We start from the raw sequence: 21,716 nt of genomic DNA on the forward strand, positions 1-21,716 counted from the left end.
GAAGTTGTGACATAAACAATGACATAATTTCATGTGTCATGACGTGTAGTGGAGGTGTGGCGTGTGTGTGTGTGTGTGTGTGTGCGTGTGTGTGTGTGTGTGTGTGTGTGTGTGTGTGTGTGTGTGTGTGTGTGTGTGTGTGTGTGTGTGTGTGTGTGTGTGTGTGTGTGTGTGTGTGTGTGTGTGTGAGAGGTTGGCTGTACTTTTGACTACAGCTAGCCTTCCTAACCAAAATGCTGAAATACCAACAGCTACAGCAGACCATCTCACAGCTAGGCTACAGATGTAAACTCCTAGTTTTTATCTCTGGCAGCCTAGGCCCTAGGGAATGTGCACAAGTTGGTTGTGAGGGGCCTACAAATAGCCGGTCTCCCCAAAAGGAAGGCCAAGCAGTTAGCCAGGTACTGCTCAGTATCAGCAATTATAGGAAGCCGCTCAATTTGGAGGAGACGTTGTTGCACCTTGTACCTGACTGTTCCTTCATAATTTTCTGACTGCACTCGCATTGTTTATGTCCTTTGTATGAGGCCTCTTTGTACTTCTGTTCATGTGGACATAAATAAACATTTCAAATGTGTGTGTGTGTGTGTGTGTGTGTGTGTGTGTGTGTGTGTGTGTGTGTGTGTGTGTGTGTGTGTGTGTGTGTGTGTGTGTGTGTGTGTGTGTGTGTGTGCGTGCGTGTGTGCGTGCGTGTGTGTGTGTGAAAGAACGCTGCTCCAATCAAGGCTGTGTAATAATGGTTATTTCACAAGGATGCATGTCTGTAATAAGGTGTGTGTTGGGGCAGATAGACGACAGTGGCTCGAGAGGTAGAGCAGTCGTCTGGCAATCTGGAGGTTCCAGGTCTGATTCCCGCTCCTCCCGGGCAGCGTGTCGAAGTGTCCTTGAGCAAGACACTTAACCCCTAATTGCCCCCGATGTGCAGGTTGGTACCTTGCATGGTTGCCTCCGCAATCGGTGTGTGAATGTGTGAGTGAATGAGTAAAATGTGAGGAACAAATTGAAAAGCGCTTTAGATAAAAGCGCTATATAAATGCAGCCATTTACCATTTAGATAAATCCATGCTGAGCTGAGGGAACTGGTACCTGAGAGCAGGGGGGTATAGTTGGTACCAGGGGGGTATAGTTGGTACGAGGGGGGCAGGGGGGTATAGTATAGACACCAGTAGACGTCACCGAGACAGGGCGGCAAGACTTGGCCCACTGATGCCAACACTGTAGAACCAAAAAGTGTAATGGAGCGTTTTATGTACCCCAACCCCGCCCTGTGAATTGGAGCCGCTCTCTACGAGCCTCACTCACCCAGACACGGAGCACATGCGTGTCAAAGTGTGTGCATCGAAGCGTGACTGTGTATGTGTGTGTGGGGACAGGTGACGCATGACGTTGCCAGGATCCCCACAGCCTTGTCTCAGTCCACACCGTCATGAGTGACGACCGTGAAGCCAAACAGAGCGGCTTTCCACAACAAGCACACGGTATTTATGTCTGTGCTAAAAAAGAAGATAACTGTCCAGATCCACGGTTGAATAGCTGGTCACTTGTAGGCTGAGCCAAACAACTGCCTCAATCCTCAACACTTTACTCCTTCATTTTGACCTGGACTCACTCCTGAAGGCACAAGCTCAAAGCACACAGCGATCTGGAGACTCCAAGGCTTCTGAACCTTCCCCTCTTTGATTTCCTTCTCGACGCTCTTGACAGTCGTGCACTTGGGTGTCGCTCTCTTTTGGAAGCTTTGGGAACCTCCGGTTTGACAATGTCAATGACTCCATGGAAAAGGAGACAGGGAGAAAAAATAAAAGACTCACTAACACCAGGCCAGAAAGAGAGAGAGAGAAGAGAGGAGAGAGAAAAATAAAAAGAGAGAGAGGGGGGGGGGGGAGGAAGTGGGAGAGGGAGATAGAGAGAGACATATAGTAAGATGGAAAGAGATAGAGGAAGGGAGGGAGATAGAGGGAGAGGAGATAGAGGAAGAGGGATAGAGGAAGAGAGAGACACATTTTTGTATGTATTTCTGTGTTGAGTTTCTAATTAGTGCAGCGTTTGACTGGGCTGCGACTGACTGACTTGGCAAAACCTGGAGGTGGCGAGAAGGAGCACAGGGAGTCACATTATGTATCGTATACACAGTATTCACTGACGCTTGTGGTTTACCTCTGCCTGCCAACCTACCGTGGCTACGTACTTGTACACCCTACCATATCTTGAGTATGTGTGCCAAGGCAATGTGCGGTTTGAGCGATGGGTCTCGTGGGGATATTGAATCTCAGTGCTGGCAGAGCAACTGTGGCATTCCTTTGGAACATGATGAAGAAGAAAAAAAGGTCCAACAGTAAGACCATCTCTCTCTGTCATCATCTGCTGAGAGAAAGAGAAGAGAAAGAGAAAAGGTCAGTGATTGTGTGGTCTGCCGTGAAAGCTGATAGCATGGCATGTGTCCTGAACCATACTGAAGTTGTGACATGAACAATGACATCATGTTATAGTTGGTACCAGGGGGGCAGGGGGTATAATCTCTCATTTAGGAAGGCATGGGTTCGATCCCTGTGTCCATCCTTATCCAAGTGTCCCCAGCGATAAACAGAATCCCTACCTGCTTCTGAGAGGTGCTGGAAATTTGTCTGACTCTGTGCTCCGACTCCTCAGGGGAAATGCCTACATTCTTATGGGAATTTGCAAAAAGGGAATTTCCATAAAGGAAGGTGAATGACGTACTGTACCAGAAAACGAACTTAAGCGCACACGAGTATGAGTCTCGAAACTCTCTTCACTAATAAGAGAAGTCTTGTTATTATCTTATTGTTAATAAGTCTTGTTTTCTTAAAACAAGTGAAAAAAAAATCTGTTAATGGGCTGAGATGTAACCTTGTTCCCAGTTTTGCACAGAGATAAATACTGGTAAAGCACTACGGCCGAAAGTGTGTATGGGGTAGAATTCCCGGTGTATGTACTTCCCCTGGAAGCTGCCTCCGAACGGGCCAAACTTTTCCCGAATCCTGTCGGCAAACAAGCTAAAACGTCCCGGTCATGTAGTAAATTCTTCAGGCAAAGTCGTTGCAGTGGCTTAAACGAGGAAATATTGTGCACTTCACTGTTAGGGTTTGAGACCGACCTCAACAGCACGGCACAGACAGGTAGTTCAGAGTTAGCCAAACACTAGGGCGTATTTATTTCAGAATCAAAAATGAGCCAAATAACAAAACAGAATTAACAAATAGGAGAATGCCTTCGGCAGTTGTTTGCGGCTCTGCAGATCCTCCCGGTGTTAGAGGTGGGGAATCGGCGTAGGCGCCGCTGCGGCTCTGCAGATACTCCCAGATCCAACTCGGAGTGTAAACGGAGAGAAAGAGAGAGAGAGTGATCAATAACAGTCCAACTGTACACAGAGGCAGTGCAGTTCAGTCCTCCTTTAGCTGAGTCCAGTATGAAATACAAGTGACTTGATCTTCGGTGTAAACTACACACAAGTTAGCTGAGTCCAGTACAAAACAAACCGGTACTTCTTCAGTGTTATCCAAACATACAAATTAGCTGAGTCCAGTACAAAACAAAAACGGTATTTCTTCAGTGTTATCCAAACACACAAAAACAGATAATCCAAAAAGGTTTGTTTCCAAAAACTCACCAAAGCGCAAACGCGTAAAGCGGGCAACGAGGCACAGCTCCAAACGGATGAGCAAGATATACACCAGCGGAGACTTCCAAAGATGTCCTGGAGAAAAGTAGACGAGGCACAACAACGGGGGGAGACAGGCAGTAGCAGTAGTAATTCAAAACGACCCGACAACGATTGATAGAAGGTCCGAGTATATGAAGCCTCTGGAGCGCTAATTACAAACTACAACAGGTGCGTGATGGAATTGGTAACCGCTCCTGAAGCGTGTGGCGGGGAATGGACCAATCATCACAGTACCTTGAAGAAGCGTGTGGCGGGGAATGAACCAATCCTCACATTCACACGTTTCTATAATTGTTTTGTCGAAACCGGAAAGCATGTAGCCGGTACTTCCTGTACTTCCGTTTGCACACTTTAGGAGGCATAGCTTTACCAGCCTAGCTGAGATGATGTCACTTGTTGTACAAATGAGCTTAACTTGGTGAAGTTCACTTGGCTTGGAACAAATACAATCCTCTCACTCCAGACATTAGTGGATTTTCCTCTCTTGTTTTAAGAAAATGTAATTAAATGACTGGCCTCAATACAAGTTTAAAATAATTGTTAAGATTGGGATTTGTTTTTCAAGTAATCTTCTGTGACCCTATAACAACATTATGCGTTCCTTTTTTTTTTTTTTTACTACGTTGACCTCAGCGTCCGATTCGGAAGATGCAGCGAGCAAAAAGAACGAAAAAAAAAGGTCTCCACGGACTGGATGCTCCGATGTTCGAAGTCTGCTCTCACTGTGTCTGTCGACTTACATTGGAACCCTGCCATGGAATTTTCTGCTCTCTTAAATCAAAGCCTTCACCAGGCTGTCACACAGCTGCTCCTCTGAAGAAATGAGCAAGGGCGAAAAGAGAGAGAGAGAGAGAGAGAGAGAGAGAGAGAGAGAGAGAGAGAGAGAGAGAGAGAGAGAGAGAGAGAGAGAGAAGAATGGAGGAGGCAGCGGGAGAACAAATGGAAGAGAAAAATATTGTGATGAATGTTTCTGTGGTTCTGAAGCCATGGATTACCTTATCTCACCCCTGGGGTGAGAGAATGAATGATGCCTATCGGAGGGATTGAAACCAGATCCATCGCTGGTTCACGTCCATGGTCTTGTACTGGAGAGCCTGGAGTTTTAAGAAACACGACTGGCAACCGAGAGTCACAGTCATACTGTCTGGCCACCGTTTAGGCCCCCCGACGCCTAAAGGCCTCTGCATGCTACAGAAACTTCAAAGCAACTGCAACACAACATCGACAAAGCAACGGTGTTTTAGACACTCTGCCTTTATGCTTCTGCAACATCGACGCGCAAAGTTAGTTTAACTAAAGTTAGTTTAGGTTCGTGTTAACATTAGATAATGTACAAAATAAACGTATTTCCGGTGATTTTAGACATCGCTCTTTTATTTTGAAAACCCCCGACCGGAAGTGTTATAGTGTCTGTTGCTAGCAGCTTAACTTTCTGTGCTTTTCGAGCTAACGTTACCGTAACATCATTAGTTTCCAATGGAGAGGACCTCGGCTCACATGCAGCTCAAACTACCTATTGGAATAAATTAATTGATTGATGTTTAACTTGTCCCTGTGTGTGTCCAGTCATTTCGACTAGCAAACGTTGTATTTAACGTTACCTCAGGACGGATACCATTGTATTTACTTGGTTAGCTATGTAGCTAATGTGGATAGCATTTTGAATAGACCCAATGCTAGCTGGCTGGCTACAGCTTTATTTACTAAATTATGGAGGCTTTTTAATCGTCAAGGTAAGAGAGGATTTGTCATGATCAACTGAAGGCGTATGCTATGGAACAATATGTGCTTGGGTTTTCAGAAAAAGGCGAGCTATGTGACGCTAATTATTTAGCGTCAACGCTGGAAACAACAATGGAGGATGATATTCTCTGCGGGACTAATATTATTCTATGACAGCCCCGCCCCCATTCGCTAACCAACCAATCACTGCTACGCAATATCAACGCAACGGTTGTTTAGGTTAGATTTGAGGGACATGTACGCAACGTCCAAGCAACACAGTCTACAAGACCCTCTAAAACAACCGCGCTGAAATCGCGCCGATGTTGTGTTGCAGTTGCTCTGAAGTTTCTGTAGCATGCAGAGGCCTTAAGTCTCCAACGATAACAACAACACATGGCCCCATTAGGCGATGTCCAGGTACTTCAGGTGGGAACAATTAGTCCCTCGTCGCATATTAATTTGTTGGAGACTTTTTTCTGGTCAGAAACCGCACACACACACATACACACACTCTCACACACACACACAGACCTGCATCTGTGCTTGGACCTCAGTTGACATCATTCTCATTCTGGTTAGCTACTGCCGATGAGTCATCAACACAGCAAGTTGTTTACGCAAACGTATTCACTTACGCCATGTTACGCACGTACACCATAGACCGTTCGTTCATCACGGCTGGATTACTAGACCTCAACGGCCTTTAGGTGCACTTGTCCGCCACAGCTTTGCACAGCTGCAAAATCAAGTCTGTGGCTTTCTGAATGGAAACTGACCGTTTTTTGAATGGAAACTGACCACTAACGCCGCATGGCTGTCACATTCTGTCGAATTCCAAAGAAGAAGGGAAAGTATGATGCATTTTTGGAGCGCGATGTCGTCGGTTAGGTTCCAAATTCCATGGCCCCCAAATTCCCTCTCCTGTGTGGTATTGGGTTTCTGTCCCGTCTGTCTTGTATTTAGAGCGTTTTCTCTTTTGCAGAGTTCTTCTTGTCCAATGTCCAAAGGCGGTTTGGGGTTTCAATTGGTTCTCCCGGACCTTCCTACGGTGGCTCACGCTGAACACAGTGACAACCGAACGACCACTATACTTTAATAATAATAATAATAGTAATAAACTTTATTTGTATAGCACCTTGCATGCGAGAATTGCAGCCCAAAATGTGTCACAGCAGTAAAATAGACATACAATGGACATAAAAATAGAACATGAGCATACAAAGTGTAGAGAATAAAAGCAATGCTGAGAGTAAGAAAGGCGGAAAAGCAATGCAGGTAATAACAACACATAATATCATTACACCCGTGAACTAGATTAGCCGCTTCTTCACTTTGATGCGTATAGATTAAAGATCCTTTTGGAAAGGATCAAGCCTTAAATACACTGGGAGCAGCACCAGAGAGAGACAAGCGACATGCGCAGAGTGTTTCTGCAACAAACAAAGGCCTGCTTGTTTTAGCAGGTCAGGGAAAATACGGCTGAAACAGAGGAGCTTTTGTACAAGTGCTCGCCCCCTTTTATATCTCAAATTTAATATTGATGGAAGGACGCCCAGCCGGCAAAGGTCCCCGAACATGTTAGTGTGTCCTCTCACTTGCTTTGATTGTGACAGGCCAGTATAATTCTCCTTGTGAAGGTCTTTTTTTTAATGGAGGCCTGTGTCTAGTGATCAGATAGTCAGGGTCAGAGAAAATCAGTTGCTGCAGCACTGCAGCAGGGCTCCTTTTTTTATTGTCTGTTTGAGGCCTACGCTTATTAGTACACACACTCAGTTGTACTCCATCTGGAGTGAGGACCTTCTATTGACTCCTTTCATTGTCTAAATCAGGGGTAGGCAACCCTAGGCATGCGTGCCTGCATAGGCACGCGGGGGCATTTGCATAGGCACAGAGGGCAGCAGTATAAAAAAAAAAAAAAAAAAAAAAAAAAGTATATATATTTATTTATTTTTTTTGCTCTGAAATATTATAGTGAAATATTTTGCACTGTTGTCGCATTTATCTTGTTGAAATCCTCCCACAGGTTCTTTTTACTACCACATATTTAATTGAGACCATTTATTTGTTTATTATTTCAATTTAGCTGGAAATACATTGCTATATCATTCAGTAACATTTGCAGAGCCTTATAACAAAAAACATTATTACGGTCACCATTGTGACCAGTGGGATTAATCAACAAATTTTATTATTTATTTTTCTATTTCATTGAACATTGCACATGTTAAAAGCAATTTTTTTTACTCAGAATGTGAGTATTACCAAGTCAACTTGTGTTCTTAAAACAATGACAATAAACATAGTTTTATTAGGTTGAAATAATGTGGTTGTGTACTTATTTTTCTGTTAACTTATTATGGATTGAAAACTGAAAACCTTAATGCACAGTAACTGAACTCAATATTTTTAAGTTCTGGTAACTTATTATTTATTTTTTGACAGTGTAGTCTTGCGATCAATCAAAACGTATTTACATGATATACCTCACATTCACCCTCCATTCACATCCTGGCGTTCTCCTGGTGTTCTCCATTAGGTCTGTAGGTGGAGCTATGACAGCACACGTACAGTACACACACCGATGGTGTGTGATGTGTCCAAAAATGAATGGGCAAATGTGAGTGAAATAGTCGCACTGTATGCAGCTGTTTGTCTGCATTGCATTCCCCCCCCCCCCCCCCCCCCCCCAACTCAGATTTAGGGTTGATACAACCATCATAATAATATTGTTAATAATAACAATAACAATAATGATGTAATAATGTAAAAATTATCATTAGAAATACCTGATTATGAGAATTTTTTTTACGATTCATGGAATATTGTTGAGGCACACTAGTTACAACTATATTTCAAACAGGCACTCCATGTCAAAAAGGTTGCTGACCCCTGGTCTAAATTATAATCCTAACCACCTAACCGAATGGCCCATTTTCAAATTGAGAGACGTCCAACATTCACATTCACATCTTCAATCAATTGTCAAAAGTAGAGTGACACAAGTACACATACAGTACAAAGACACACACACACACACACACACACACACACACACACACACACACACACACACACACACACACACACAGTATACACATCGTCTGCTGGTCCCAGATCAGAAGAGGTTGGAACTCAGCCTCGCAGGTGGCAGTGGTCGGTCGACCCTGACCACGTCTCAGCTGGAGCCAGGCCTGTGTGTGTGTGTGTGTGTGTGTGTGTGTGTGTGTGTGTGTGTGTGTGTGTGTGTGTATGTGTGTGTGTGTGTGTGTGTGTGCGCATGTGTGTGTGTGTGTGTGTATGTGTGTGTGTGTGTGTGTGTGTGTGTGTGTGTGTGTGCGCGCATGTGTGTGTGTGTGTGTGTGTGTGTGTGTGTGTGTGGTGTGTGTGTGTGTGTGTGTGTGTGGGTGTGTGTTGTGTTTGCAGTGCGCACGCACTTCAGAGAACGCAGGTGGGCCGCCCAAGTGATGGATGGCCAAAACATTTCCACAACAACCACCTGCCTTCATACAGACACTGACACCAGTACTACATACTCTCTCTCTCTCTCTCTCTTTCTCACCCCCCACATAATCTCACTCTTTTGCATACACACAGCTCTCTCTCTCTCTCTCTCTCTCTCTCTCTCTCTCTCTTCTCTCTCTCTCTCTCTCTCTCTCTCTCTCTCTCTCTCTCTCTCTCGTCTCTCTCTCTCGTCTCTCTCTCTCCTCTCTCTTCTCTCTCTCTCTCTCTCTCTCTCTCTCTCTCTCTCTCTCTCTCTCTCACACACACACACACACGACACACACACACACACACACGCACGCACACACACACACACACACACACACACACACACAGGCATGTAGACACACACTTCAGACTGGCCCATGTTCATCTCTCAAACAGAGATGTGCCAGTGAGACATTCCAGCATTCCAGATGGCAGATGTTGCACACTTGGACACAAAAAGAACTTCCAGGAATGCACACATTTAATTTAATAAATTTCTTTATGTTAACCCTTGTCTGGAAATGCAGACATACAAGTACATCAGCTTAATGTGGCTGCTAGGTCTACGGAATGAATCAACACTGTAAAACCAAACAATTCGAGCAGGCTACTGGTGGATACACTACTGATTTCCTCATTAGCGAATGACTAGGTGAAGGCAGTGTTTCACACTATGGTCTTTCAATTAGCAAAACTCTGATAGAAATTTCATATTTGTATTACTGTTACTCTTACACATTCATTATGCATTTGTGTTGCTACATTTATACATATTTTCACCACTTTTGTTCAGCTTGAAATAAAGAAACACAAGCACATCTCTCTCTCTCTCACGCTTCTCCAAATCACCAAACACGGTTGAGGATGTCAGTAACCTAGGGAGGTGTAGTGGTTACGTCATTGCCGTTTTTCGTGTTCCACCCTCTGTCCAACCCAATGCATTTACCCATTGCCCATTTCTAAATCGTCTCGTTTAAAACAAATAAAGCATTAACATTTGCATGGAGTACCTTTCTGTGCTTATTCATCCACAAGCTATAGCTCAACATGAAAATATTCGCAATTAATCATAAAAAAATCGCCAAATTTTATTTCATCCAAAAATGCTTAAGAAATAATGTTAGTGATAGAAGGGAACTCATTTCATGCAAAAAATGGAAAGCTTTTCAATTTCCATGTGGCAGAATTGTTACAATAGCCGATAATCCATTTTCCCAATGATAAATCCCTATACGGGTGGAACAACCAGTGACGTCAGACTACACCTCCCTATAGGCCTACTCAGCTAATGTGCCTACAGTATAAACATGGCTCAGAATTTCAGTAACTTAAATACTTAGTTAACATAGCTACAGTATAAACAAGGCTCAGAATGTCAGTAATGAAAGTACTAGTGCGCATCAACCCTGATTTTGGACAAATGGAAAAACATATGGTGTTTTCCTACCAGGAGCGTTCATACCGGAGTACCTTGTGTGTCAACCATGTGTGGAAGTAGGTTTGACGTTGATGTCAACCTAATGCTTGTGGGACGCCACTAGGGCAAAGCGGCTAGATGTCAGTGACAGATTAAATGAGTGAATGAATGAGTGAGTTTGTTTTCATGACGGTCATAGACGTGCTTCACATCTAACTAATAACACATGAGAATGGGGCATGTCCAGTGGCCATTAGTATGCCTAATATTACTATGGTTCCTAGAGAGCTTCAGTATACGTTGTTGGATTCTCTGGTAATGAGCCATTATCACCTCGTCACCTGTGGTTCCGTGAAGTTGTCTGCGTTGTGTTTATCTCGTTGTGCGTACCGTCTTCAAGTCTCGCGATGTCGAACTCTCTCTCTCTCTCTCTCTCTCTCTCTCTCTCTCTCTCTCTCTCTCTCTCTCTCTCTCTCTCTCGTGACTGTTACTATGGCAACAGCACTTTTGTCCCACCCTATCTCATCACCATAACAACGTCTTCTCAAGCACCTCAGCCGACGACCCTGAGCACTATCTCTAACGCCATGCCTGCTGCTCTGACACACACTCTGGCTGTTGTCCTCCTCCTCTGAGATCTACGAGTAGATGCTGTCATCTGCAGATATTTACATTATATACACATTGAAAAACAAGTCCATTCTATCAACGTGATGTCTTTTTTTTTGTCCCAATTTGCTTATGAATTACCATTCCCTGCCAATTGCTTGTCAATTCCAATTTCCCTACCAATTCACATGCTCCCAGGGCGTCGGTGAGAAGCTGGTAATGAATGAGGTGGATTTGATAGGATTTCTGGGATGGCAAATAAAAAAGGACCGTAGATCAAGTGTTATTGTGGAAGTCACTGCTGTTGTTATTACTTTGAGACGCCTGTCTGGAGGGGGGGGGGTTGAATAATGGAGGAGAGTGGAGGAGAAGACGGATTAATCGCAAGGACGTTCGGCTTAGCATTGGAGCCTGCGTTGCCTGCGCAGTGGGTTTGCCAAGGCCTTGGCGAGGCCCGGTGACTACATTTGTTTTGACTACTAGAGCATGAAATGAAACCCCACACTTCCCCATCGCTCTCTCTCTCTCTATCTCTGTCTCCAACCACATTCCTCTGCCCTCCTCACCATCCCGGTCCAGCTGTTCCCACGAACAGCTGGACCGTCACCGGGTTCTCACTTCTCTCCTCTCATCTCCTCTCACTCTTCCCCCACGAGGTCCATCTTCTCATCCCTATAGTCTCCGGCATACAGGTGTCGTAGAAAAGCAAGCTCCTGTGGGGACTAGTTTTCTCGTTGGCAGCCTCTTGTATAATGATTTCTACCTGTACAGTAACTGCTTGGAGAACAACGGTAATTCAGAGCCAACATAAGGAGGGATGGAGCGAGGGGAAGCTGCGGTCCCGGACAACCAAGACAGCTGTCCCGGGCCCAGAGCCCGGAGGAGCCCAAAGGGACACATAGAGAATGATCAATTACTGCACAGGTCATCATCAATTCAGGAATTGAGCCAGTAAGGTGTTTTGTGCCAGGCCCTGGGAATACTTACAGCAGCCCTGTGGATATGAACTACTGTATGTCTGTGACCTTTTATTTATTTTTTCATTCTTGATTAATCCACCAATCGGTTGTTAGGCTATTTATTTTGTATTTCTTCCCACCCATGCTAAATTTGTTATTTCCTGGAAAATTAGAAGGATGACATTACAGTAACGTTCACAAATATATTTTACTAAGCAATATATTTACAAAGGTTCTTCTGCATGATTGCAGTCATTCACAGAAAGACTATCATTTAGGACATGCAGTTTTATAGATTACAATTATTTATTTTAAATCAACTGTTCAATTAGCCAACAAAATCTATTAGTCTACTATTAGTCTCCTAAGAATGTCTTTTATCGAGAATAGCCCTAGTTCGCTGAGGAGCAAGCACCCTTTTGTGCTTCACACTCCACACAAAAAAAGTGTATTTGAAACCATTTGAAACATTGAAACATAACAATACACACTGAGCTAGTTTAGTAATTTTTTCACTACAGAAAGCCATGAGAGATTACGGTGCACAAACATTTGTGCGCATTGAAGAATCAAGAATCAAGAGGTTTATTTGTCACATACATACCAGGGCATACAGTGAAATGCGGGTGGTCATGCCATGCCCGCATTGATTGTGCAAAATACAAGGCATAGAAAAAATAAAATAGGTAAGACACAAGATATGCATGGTAAAAAAAGATTGCAAAATTCCTGAGAAACTGGTTCCTATATACACTACTACTACTATACAATATACAATTTACAATTTTAACTCTTTAACTCCTTAAGTATCTAAACTATAGTATACAGTACCTCCTTCCTTTAAAGTGACTTTCTATTTTTTAAAGTGACATTTTGTTTAAAGTGATTGTTTTAGCGGTTGCCGCATGAGTGTTTGTGTGTGTGTGTGTGTGTGTGTGTGTGTGTGTGTGTGTGTGTGTGTGTGTGTGTGTGTGTGTGTGTGTGTGTGTGTGTGTGTGTGTGTGTGTGTGTGTGTGTGAGCTGTGCGGGCGGGGTTAAATACTCCGGCAGGACGAGCGTTTACAACGTTACATATCTGCGATGCTGCCCCCCCCCCCCCCCTTCATATGCAATGCCGGACAATGTGGGACGGACCTCCACGAGCAGTATTTGGAATGGCGATCAGATAATTGGATTTTTTTTTTGCATTACATCAGAGACCAAGTAAGGACTCTATATATCCAATCTTGCGTTGATCTGATATTTCTTTCTACCGCGATCGAAGCTGTCTGTGTGTGCTGTGTGTGGCTTTTTACCGTTGGCTGCGGTGGGGGGGGGGGGGAGCGCCGCGCTACGAGGGCCATTTATTTCATGTATGCACGAGGAAGGATAATAATGATAATCTAGCGTTGATTTCAGGAAGATTCGATAATCAGGCGACGTGTTTAGTGTATTCCACTAAAACGCTATTATCGCGTCTTTTCCTGGGATTACTAAGAATCACCAAAACTATACTCATATTCAAAACGGTATAAAACTGAAATGTACGGATGGATAAACAATCTGTTTCGTACATGTTGACTGGAAGCAACTCACTGACAATCGACGGGTGTATTAGACCCATAGCTATAATATAAGATATATTTTAAGCACTCGCAAATCTTGCAGTCTGCAAATCTTGCAGTCTCCCCATTGATTAAAGTGATGGCCCCCTGGCGCCTCCCGAACCCCTGGCGCTGATTGAGTTAATATGTCAATTCTGTGCTGTACATGTTCAATCATCTGCATACAGTACATAACCACTCTTGCTTTATTTAATACTGATGAGAGATAATTTGTAAATATAAATGGTAAATGGCTGCATTTATATAGCGCTTTTATTCAAAGCGCTTTACAATTTGTTCCTCACATCTTACCCATTCACTCACACATTCACACACCGACGGTGGAGGCAACCATGCAAGGTGCCAACCTGCTCATCAGGAGCAATTAGGGGTTAAGTGTCTTGCTCAAGGACACTTCGACACGCTGCCCGGGAGGAATCGAACTGGGAACCTCCGGATTACCAGACGACTGCTCTACCTCCCGAGCCACTGTCGCCCCCAACTATCAGACTATCATCTCCATAAATACGTAACCACTCTTGCTTTATTTAATACTGATGGGAGATTTTTTGTAAATAATAGAATATAGGAGAGATCCCAAGCAACTACCCTGAGGAACCCCACATTGTACATCTTTGCTGTCAGATAAGCTACCATTAAAGAACACTGTACCTTCTCCTGGTAGGAAGGTAACTATCCATCCAGGACAAAGCAGTGCATTGAAAACCATAACATTTGAGTTTTCCAAGCAATAGACATTGATCAATAACATCAAATGCAACACTAAAATACATCCACACCAACCAGCCTCCTGTCATCCAGGCTCTTTAGCCAATCAACATTTGAGCTAATGATGTGCTTGCGGATTTGCAGAATGCCCTTCTCTACAGTATAATGCATGCTGGAAACTCAAATGTTTCTGGGATGGCTCAGTTAACCCACAAATGAAGTATACAACTTGGAAGCTCCTTGCGTCTCCATCTGGGGGCTTGTTTTCCTGTCTCACTGAATTAATGGGCACAGGAGTTTAGATACGGGCCACCACCATCAGATGTGGGATACTGGGGGAAAATCAGGAGTGTTCCCTGTTTTACCCCGCTCTCTATCCCCCCCCCCCCCCCCCCCCCCCCCCCCCCACCTCCCAAAAACATGGGATATAACTTTTTTGAATGTATCATCATTACCGTGTGAGAAGGGGGAAAGGTTTTTCTCCTAATAGATATGCTGAGGGCAGCTTGCCAAAAAAGATTATTTTGCACCATTCCAGCCATTAAAGGAGCAGCTGGGTTTCCTGGTACTGTATTGTACTAGTTAAGTGACTAAACTGCTCCCTCTAGTGTTTCAAATAGGACAACAACCTCAGCAACCACCTGGTCAGCATCATGGTTCATAAGACATAGATTGAAAAGTATCCGTCCGATTTGTACAAGTGATGGCTTATTTTGAAGGTATGAACCTGTACTTTTTTTTATCCACTTTTTCTCCTCCTTTTTCTGTGTTTTTCTCCCATCCCAATTTCCTCTCGTGCCAATTCTCCCTCCCCTGTCTTGATCGTTGCTCGCATGCAGTGTTGGGCAAGTTACTTTAAAAAAGTAACTAGTTACAGTTACTAGTTACTTCTTCCAAAAAGTAACTAAATTACTTACTCAGTTACAAATTATAAAAGTAACTAGTTACTTCAGAAAGTAACTATTGCGTTACTTTCAAGATTTTTTTTTACATAAACAACATACACAAATCTAAACTATTTTAATGTTGCTGTGGGACAAAGTGAGACTATAGCCTCCAATCAAATGCCATGTAGGCTATGTAGATATTATAATTACTATGTTTATATAGTGGATCATACAAATACAAACAGAATAGATGTTTTGGAACTTTTGATATGTATTGCCCCTCAACAGGCCACAACTGGGCAACATTAAATTATGCTTGTTAAGCACTATACCAAAAATAAATAACAAATATATACTGATTGATTGAACATTTTAATTAACAGATTTCAGAATGGGTACAATACAGTACGGCTCAATACACACAATTGTTAAGGGGATGCAGACCAGAGAAAGAGTTTAGTCTTGTTTACATCAGGGTCCCCCATTTTCAATTCATGACATTTATGACGAAAGTCTTTCTCTGGTCTGCATCCCCTTAACAATTGTATGTATTGAGCTGTACTGTATACTGTACCCATTCTGCAATCTGTTAATAAACTTTTCAATCAATCAATCAATGACATACACAACATACAGATATAAGAATCTAATCGAATCATCTAAACTAATCTAATCATTACATTTAAGACATGCATGACATACAGAGATATTTGAAGCCTGTGCTATTAAACCAGGAAGTGCAGCACTGTTGATAAGGCTGTCAGCACTGCAGTAGAGCCACTCAGTGCCCTGAGCTGCAAAGAGTGAACACAAAACGCTCAAGGACCCGCGGTCTCATGTTGACTGAGTCGCTTGTGTTGTACGTTGGATTCTTTTTTGAGCTCAAAACGTACACTACACGGACCGCGGTCTCATGCTGACTGATCAGTGATCGCTTGTCTTGTCGCGCTGTGTGTCAGACTCTGGATGCTTTAGACACCCGCCCACCTCCACCTCTGATTGGCTTACCATGACATTGTATTCAACCTCAGCCAATCGTCAGCATGTATGCTTGGCTCGCGCACTGTCCACTAAACAAGGAAGAACATTATTATTGCCTCTCGGCGCAGAGATATGTCTGATGAAAGAAACAGGTTCATTCATAGTAACGCGCCGCATTTTTTTGTAGTAACGGTAACGACGTTATTAAGATTGGAAGAGTAATCGTTACTGAAAAAACGAACGCCGTTAGTAACGAAGTTACTTATAGTGCCGTTATTCCCATCACTGCTCGCATGTGCCCCCCACTGGCCGGTCGTAGGGAGGGTTGATAGATACTATCGCATGTCCCCTCCGATACATGCGGAGTCAGCCAGCCACTTCTTTTCACCTGCCAGCGCGGACTCTCATTGGCGAGGTGTAACGTGTGGGAGGCTCACACTACCCTCGCCATCTCCTGTCCTTGCTGTGCAGGCGCCCTGACCGACCTGTAGGAGTCGCTGTTTATTACCACCCACCGGCTTCCTTCCCGCTGACTCTGCCAATCGAGCCAGTATGACGGCCGGCCAAGCCGGAGGCAACGCTGACAGCCAGATTCGATACCAGTGTCTCTTGCGTTGGTGACAAGCGCAATGTCCGCTGCGCCACCCAGCCGCCCCACTTTCATACCTTTTTTTGAAGATTGCCCAACAACACCCTAGACTCTGTCCCAGTGGTCACATATGTCTGGGGGTCCCCTCACCATATCAGTGTGACTTGACATTGATACAGCAATTTTGGTGGTGCTTGACACGAAGACTGGCCTGGTATAGATTTCCCTCTGGATGCGGTGGTTCTGTGTTTTCGAGTTCAGGCCCATGAAAGGTTCTCAGTGACAGGATGTGAGGTCGGACCACACCACAAGTACATTGAGCAGAGAGTTTACACTGATCTTGAGGGGTTTGGTTTCCTTTCATTCTTCTTCCCTCCTGTACTCAGTTGAATCTCATGCAGTCAACACTGCAGCACCCAAGTTTCAGCACTGTTCGATGAACATTGTTACTCAGCTGTAAAAGGTGTACCCTTCCTGCTGACTTGTCGTACAGAACTTGTAAGTCGCTTTGGATAAAAGCGTCAGCTAAATGACAAAATGTAAATGTAAAATGTAAATGTAATTGTAACCCACTTGGATTCAAGCCTGGATCCCCTTGCATGAGAAACCATACATCTACTGGTCAGCCAAAGGATAATCCCTCGCCCCCTGACCAAGGGATATATTAGGCTTACTAGGCTTCAGGAAGGGCTACTCTAGCTGCTGTTACTGTACAATGCTAGCTGATGTTGATTTCTTTATGTTACCATTAATTACATCATAACAATTGATTATGCCATCTAAACATTTGACTATTTTATAAGAAAAGGTCTCAAAATTACCAATAACAATAATACAAAATGAGTTGGTTCAGGGAGTATGGTTCTCTCTGCAGGCTATGGAAATCTGGGAGCTGGTGGTCTTGGAGCCGGTGATCTTGGGGCTGGTGGTCTTGGAGCAGGAGGAGGAGGATATGCTAAACCTGGAGCTGGAGGTGAGTGTCAACTTAATATGAACATTTTAATTATAAAATTATAAAATTAAGTGATGATGTTCCAAAGATCCTGGTCATGAACAGGAGGTGGAGTGGGACTGAAGGCCATTTAATTTCTTGTGCAATGACGATACAAAAAAAAAGTAATCTAATCTAATTTAATTTTATATGTTAAGCAGAGGGGCATGGATTGGTCCAGGTCAGTGCATTGAGTAAAATGATGTCAGTAAGCGCCTACTGTATTGGCACCGGAGCAGGCCAATAGGAGAAGCCAGACGCTGAAGCCAGTATGAGATAATGTTATAACTCTCCTGAGGAGGCTTTCTCCAGTACATTAGTCATCTGCAGAATGACTTTGGGACATGATTTCCTAGTATAATTCATAAATAAACATAATTTCAGCATAATCAAATAGCATGATATCAGTTCTCTGGAACCTTTGACCTTACTAATGGGACTCTCAGTACTGATACAGCACTAGTCATCCTCCACAAATATTTACTCATGTCTCCCCGTCTCTCACTCTTCAAGGTGGTTATGGTGGCTATGGAGGTGGAGGATATGGAGGAGGAGGAGGAGGAGGCGGCGCTGGAGGCTTTTTCCCTGGAGGTGGATTGGGACAGAAAGGTAGGCCTAGGCTAAGGGAGATAGCAGATGACACAGAAGAGTACTATTGGGCACTGGGCAGTACTATTCTTAATTTTTAGAAGCCTGATTGTTCAAAAGGTATTTTAGCCTGTACACTGAAATCAACACCTACAGTCAGCATAGTGTAATGACCACAGAGGCCTAGACTCGCTAGCCCTTGGCTAACAGGTCGGATCCTTTAGTTGACTGATTAGCACTGTCACCTGTGGTCTGGGCAACCCAGGTTCGATTCCCGGCTGCCCCCTGAATTTGCTACAATACAGTATGTTAGAAATGCTAGTGAGTCAATGGGTAATAAAACCAGTTCACTCCCATTGATTTTACTTGTATAAACTCTAGCAATAAGTAGTGATGACTACCACTTTTTTATTTCCGATACTGATACCACTACTGATACCAATCCAATATTTTGTTAATATAATTTGTTTGCAAAATATCTAATCTTTTCAATAATCATATAGCTGCATACTACATGCATTATTATGATTGAAGAAACAGCCACTAATGGGTGTTAAAGAGTTACATAGTGGCAGGTTAATATGCATGTCTATAAAAAAAAAAAAAAAAAAAAATCTAACCCCGACTAACCTTAATGTCATGCACTTGTCCTAATAAACTAACATACACTGTAACACGCAACACTTTGATGAACATTGTTACTCAGCTGATAGAGTTATACCCTTCTTGCTGTCTTGTCGCACAGAACTTGTAAGTCGCTTTGGATAAAAGCGTCAGCTAAATGACTAAATGTAAAATGTAAATGTATAAAGGCCCTTTTCCTCCTGCACCTGCAAATAGAATATCCAGGACAGCTGATGAATGATATTATGCAGAGTTGATCCGTATAAGTGAGCATTTTGAGCTTTTATTGCAGTGAAATCACAGAAAAAAATTACCTATTGCAGAACATGCAGAGCCCACAGGAATACAGCCAATATTTATGACTGCTTGCAAATTTGACCAATCTATGCAATATGTTCACATAAAATGGTCTGGCCACTATAGCTATTTTCTGGTTCTGGTTCTCATGGCCAGTAAAAATATTTTTCTGTGATTTCAATGCAATAAAAGCTCAAAATGCTCACTTATACGGATCAACTCTGCATAATATCATTCATCAGCTGTCCTGGTTATTCTATGCGCAGGTGCAGGAGGAAACGGGCCTAAACTACCCATTGCAGGTAAGCCAATTCTCCACTTGTTGACAAGCATGAAGCAGAGCCAACACAAAACCCTCTAAGCCTTAAGCCCTTTGATGGATCTGTGTTCTGCTGTGTATTGCCAAGAGGCCAAAACCAATGTTTCACATTACCGGTAATGTCAGCTCACAAAATGAAAAACAACCAGTTGGCAGATAGATGCGTGTTTTATTACCCTGTAGAAGCTAGAAGCTTCAAGTAACAGTCGGCATGACCTCCAGCCATAATGCCGTGTAAGCGTGAGGCTGGGTTGATTGAGGGTGTCCTGTAGTCATGGAGAGCAGCAGTGCATTGTGGAGAAGAGCCCACTCTGGAGTATTGGTTGGCTTCGATACACCCAACAATGGAACAACTAAGGGAGCATTCAATCCCCTGCCTCTATCTGTACTCAGAAGACCTTCCAAAACACCAGCCGCCATTCCACTGAAGAAAAGAAAAACACACAGATAAAAGACAAAACATTACTTTCCATACGCACGGGCGAAACATTTCCCGCTCTGCCGAATTTCCTCCCTGCCGCATATTTACAGGCAGTGCGCAGCATCTGTCTGGTGATGACGACGATAGCGGAGGGGGGATTGGAGATAGAGAGGGAAGGTTAAACAAACAAATGAATGGTTTTCATCGCCTGCCAAGCTCCCCTAACAGCCTGGCTGACAGCTCATTTCCAGCGCCGGGGGGGATCGCCAGAGAAATTAGCCGGTCAATGAGGCAAGGCAAATGCTGTGCATACTGGCCCTCCGTCCAGGTATAAGTCAACCATGTTGCTTCTGATCGGGGGGGGGGGCTATTTGCAGGCCAGTGGGAGTCAAGCTGGTTTCACACTCAAGTGGTCACTGGGGGTTTTGCTGCGGAGGGATCTGGCACTCTTTTCTCAAGTCTGGCTCAGACCTCAACAGAATAAGAAACAACTCAGCTTTCAGAGTTTCACACAGTGAAGTTTTGAGCGTTGTAGCAAGAGCACCAGCACACTAGAGTACTGATCTATTACAACTATTTAGCTAATGCTGGAAAGTCATTAGTTTTCAATAGATTTATCATAAAACTACTTTGAAGTCATTAAGAGGAAGAGTAGTAAAATGCCACCTTAAATGTGTGTGTGTGTGTGTGTGTGTGTGTGTGTGTGTGTGTGTGTGTGTGTGTGTGTGTGTGTGTGTGTGTGTGTGTGTGTGTGTGTGTGTGTGTGTGTGTGTGTGTGTGTGTGTGTGTGTGTGTTTGTTTGTGCATGCGTGCGTGTTTGTGTGTGTGTGTGTGTGTGTGTGTGTGTGTGTGTGTGTGTGTGTGTGCGTGCATGCTTTGTATACTGTAGGAGCAGGTAACGGGCCAGGAGGGGCAGGGACCGGAGCTGCTGTGCCTGCTGGAGGCAAGATACACACACACAAACACACAAACACACACACATACACACGCACACACACACAATGACATTCACAGCTTTCATTAAATTGTGAACATATTTAGTTGTATGCAGTACTATATTTTCATAATGTATCCATACAAGGTATTCAGGCTCTCAGTACTGTATGACATTTCAAGACGCCAGGTTTATCACCAGAAAGCTAGGCCTCTACTGTATATAGACATGTGTTACTGACACAAGAGCAGCCAATGTACACACAGCAAATACGATTTAGAAGAATTGCTCTTCTCCTATTTGTCATTATGATAAAGGATGATAGAATCCACAGGGATGGACAGGATTCATCTCAGAGACCCATCTATTTATCATGCATTCCATAAACTTCAAGCGATGTTGACTCCACACATTATATTCCACAGGAAACAGAACATAGCAAGCTATCACCAGCCTTTACCAGTTATCACTATAACAGTGGAAACAATGGATGTGGACAATTTGGATAATTGCATTTCCAGCCAGCTAGCTATCTGATATCATCATTAGGATTTTGTGTCTTTTCCGTCTTCATTCGTTTACGGTGGGCATTATTTTCCTGGCACGCCGCAGAGTGTAGATCAACTGCATCAATACCTTTTTCAAATAGCAGTGCCCTCAGACATTTGAAGTAGTACTTTGAAACAGGACTCCAAAAAGACTGGGTAGCAAAGAGGAGTGTAGGAGTCCTCTATTTATTATTACTGGGTTCTAGGGAACATCTCCGCTATGATTTAAAAACAATTAAGAAAATAAATATATAATAATCCACCTCCTACTATGAAAAATGCACTGGTAACTGCGAGAAGTTACCTGACCTCACCTAACTATAAACTGTTAGTACACACTATAA

General features: G+C 43.5%; 1 protein-coding gene across 1 annotated transcript in view; it reads left to right on the plus strand.

Moving 5' to 3' along the window:
- elna (elastin a) overlaps positions 1 to 21,716 on the plus strand; it is a gene marked incomplete at its 3' end in the record, with an annotated part of 221,955 nt that overhangs the window by 112,847 nt on the left and 87,392 nt on the right. Inside the window, exons 6-8 of the mRNA XM_084308372.1 lie at positions 17,525 to 17,623; positions 18,155 to 18,250; positions 20,780 to 20,833. Of these exons, the coding sequence (XP_084164498.1) occupies positions 17,525 to 17,623; positions 18,155 to 18,250; positions 20,780 to 20,833 (249 nt within the window). The remainder of the gene's footprint in view (positions 1 to 17,524; positions 17,624 to 18,154; positions 18,251 to 20,779; positions 20,834 to 21,716) is intronic.

This window comes from Notolepis coatsorum (genome assembly GCF_963971535.1).
Source record: "Notolepis coatsorum genome assembly, chromosome: 1".
Taxonomy (NCBI): Eukaryota; Metazoa; Chordata; class Actinopteri; order Aulopiformes; family Paralepididae; genus Notolepis; species Notolepis coatsorum.